The sequence below is a fragment of the Malurus melanocephalus genome, unplaced genomic scaffold, assembly GCF_030028575.1.
Source record: "Malurus melanocephalus ecotype Western Australia unplaced genomic scaffold, MMel_1.1 scaffold_575, whole genome shotgun sequence".
Classification (NCBI taxonomy): Eukaryota; Metazoa; Chordata; class Aves; order Passeriformes; family Maluridae; genus Malurus; species Malurus melanocephalus.
Genome location: NW_026623807.1, coordinates 397,050 through 399,256, shown reverse-complemented (window position 1 = coordinate 399,256; position 2,207 = coordinate 397,050). Strand labels below are relative to the sequence as shown.

The window sequence follows — 2,207 nt, the reverse complement described above, 5'->3', positions numbered from 1 at the left end:
ATCCAGAATGATGCTCTGGACAGATCCAGCACAAATCCCCACAGAACTGCCCAGGGAAAGCTGCTCATGGCWATGATGGGCTCTGTGCTGGCTGTCACAACCGAGCTCTCCCATGCAGAGATATTTCTCTGGATATAAGGCTTGGGAAGAACGGACAGGAGAAGATTGTTGTTCCTTTTCTATGGACAAACACTCTTTGAGTCAAACCAGCCTCTTGCAACAGCAGCGTGAAAACAAGGCAAGTCACCAGGAATTTATGCAATTTTAACAGCAACCTGTAAGTAAAGCCCGTGGCTGCAGATGGTCTGTTGGCTCTCCAGAGGAGGAGATGATTTCCCCATTGTGCAGAAGCAGCTCATGGATCTCAGGGGATGCTAAAGGGAGATCCTGCGAGCAGCAAACCCCAGCAAAGCTCTCTTTAAAGGACAGACTTGCCTGCAGCAGCAGCGCCAGGGCCCGGCAGCGCACGGAGAACCACAGGACCTCTCGGAGCTGCGGATCCTCCCTGCTCCACAGCTCCATCCTGCACTCAGCAATTGCATCAGAGCATCACCGATCCCAGGGAATTCTCCTTCCAGCTTGGGACACCTGGGCTGCTAAACAGAGACGACAAAGAAAGGGATTTCTGGCTTCAGCTCATTTGTGGATTTTGTGCCTTTAGTTATTGTCAGGTGCTTCAAAGGGTGCAGATCTCTGTGAACGGGAAAGTTGGGAGAGGACACAGACACCTCTTTGATAGTGTTCCTATTAAAAAAAAAATCCCTGACTTCTTAACCTTGGCCAAGACATTGAGGGAGAGAGGTCACGGTGTTGTCTGACCCCATTCCTGACCGGGCTGGAGCAATCCCTGGAGCAGCCAGGCTCGGGGCTGCCTCAGCAGGAACAGCAGCAGCTGGACCAGGGCTGTGCCAAGCATCCTCACACACCACCTCCAGTGCCATGAATGGGATTTGAGCCTCTTTTTTTGGAATAGAGACAGAATTCATGTCAAACCCTGTGTAAGCAGTGGCTGTGTGGGGCTGCCAGGAGCTTCCTCCTCTCTCCTGCTCCGTGTTTGGGAAGCCAAGAATGGATTTACTCAGCTGGCTCCGTGGCASCAGAGCAAGGTGGAACTCAGGCACACATCTTCCCCAGGACACAAACTCTGTGCCACTGCCCCTCACCACCATTTCCAGTATTTTGGCAAAGCTCCTGAGCACACTGCACATGCTGAGGTGGCTCCCATCCACCTCCTCCCTGCAAAACCCTGTCTGCAGGATCTAAACCTCCTTATGGAGCCTCTCCAGTTTAATTTCTGTGCTGGGTGAGGTGGTGGCCCAGCTCTGAACCCCTGGCACCGAGCCACGGGAAGCGGGTGGGATCTGCTGTGCAGCTTTTTMAGATAAAACATTTCTTCCGTTGGTTCCCTGGCCACCAACTGCTTCTGAGTTTGAGAAACACACAGCCCACAGCTCTGACTGTGTCCCAGCGACACCACATCCTGCCCTTCTCTCTGCTCCAGCACTTTAGAACACAGAAAATCCCCAAATTCATCACATTCTAAAATCACTGAGATTTCCCTGCTGCACTTTCACTGGTGGAGAAAAAACCCTGCCAGGCTGCAACTGCACGAGAGGGCAGAGAGCAAATCATCAGCAAGGCAAAAACCAAGATCCAGACTGGCTCACTGACAGTTCCAATCCCCGGGCACAGGGTTATGCTTCTTATTTAACCACAAATAAAAGTTTGGGGTTGCTCCTATTCCCCTTGTGCCCCAAAGCCACTGGTGGGAGGTGCATTCTCCTGAGTCACGAAGCTGTGACGTTATTTTAAGCGAGGGGACACTTCAGCCCAGCTGTAAACTCTTTTAAAGCACATTCACAGCTGCAAATCCTATTAAAGCACAGCGGCAAAAATTGTCCCGGCACTTTAAATATAGTTTTTTTGGTTTTTTTTTTTCAAAAAGCAGAGAAAAAGCCTCGCCTGAATGTGCCAAGAGAGCTCAAAGCAAACAGCTTTAAAAAGSCTGCTCTTGTCACGACGCAGCGCACCTTGTGACAAAAGAGCTGCAGCCCCCAARCCCCGTTCGGATCGGGAACGCAGCGTCGGGAACGGCTCTGCCACAAAAAAATCCTGTGGGAAAGAGCACCCGCCCGGCCACGGAGAGGAGAGCGAGAGGCAGAAGCGCTTTAAGAGTGTCCCAGCAGAAAAAGATGCACATTTTTAAC

The 2,207-nt window shown here is 51.4% G+C and overlaps 1 protein-coding gene across 1 annotated transcript in view; it reads right to left on the bottom strand.

The window, feature by feature from the left end:
* PIGV (phosphatidylinositol glycan anchor biosynthesis class V) overlaps window positions 1–2,016 on the bottom strand; it is a 4,966-nt gene extending 2,950 nt beyond the window's left edge. The window contains exon 1 of the mRNA XM_057382574.1: window positions 421–2,016. Coding sequence (XP_057238557.1) covers window positions 421–522 — 102 coding nt within the window. The 5' untranslated portion in view covers window positions 523–2,016. The remainder of the gene's footprint in view (window positions 1–420) is intronic.
* Window positions 2,017–2,207: the final 191 nt, after the last annotated feature.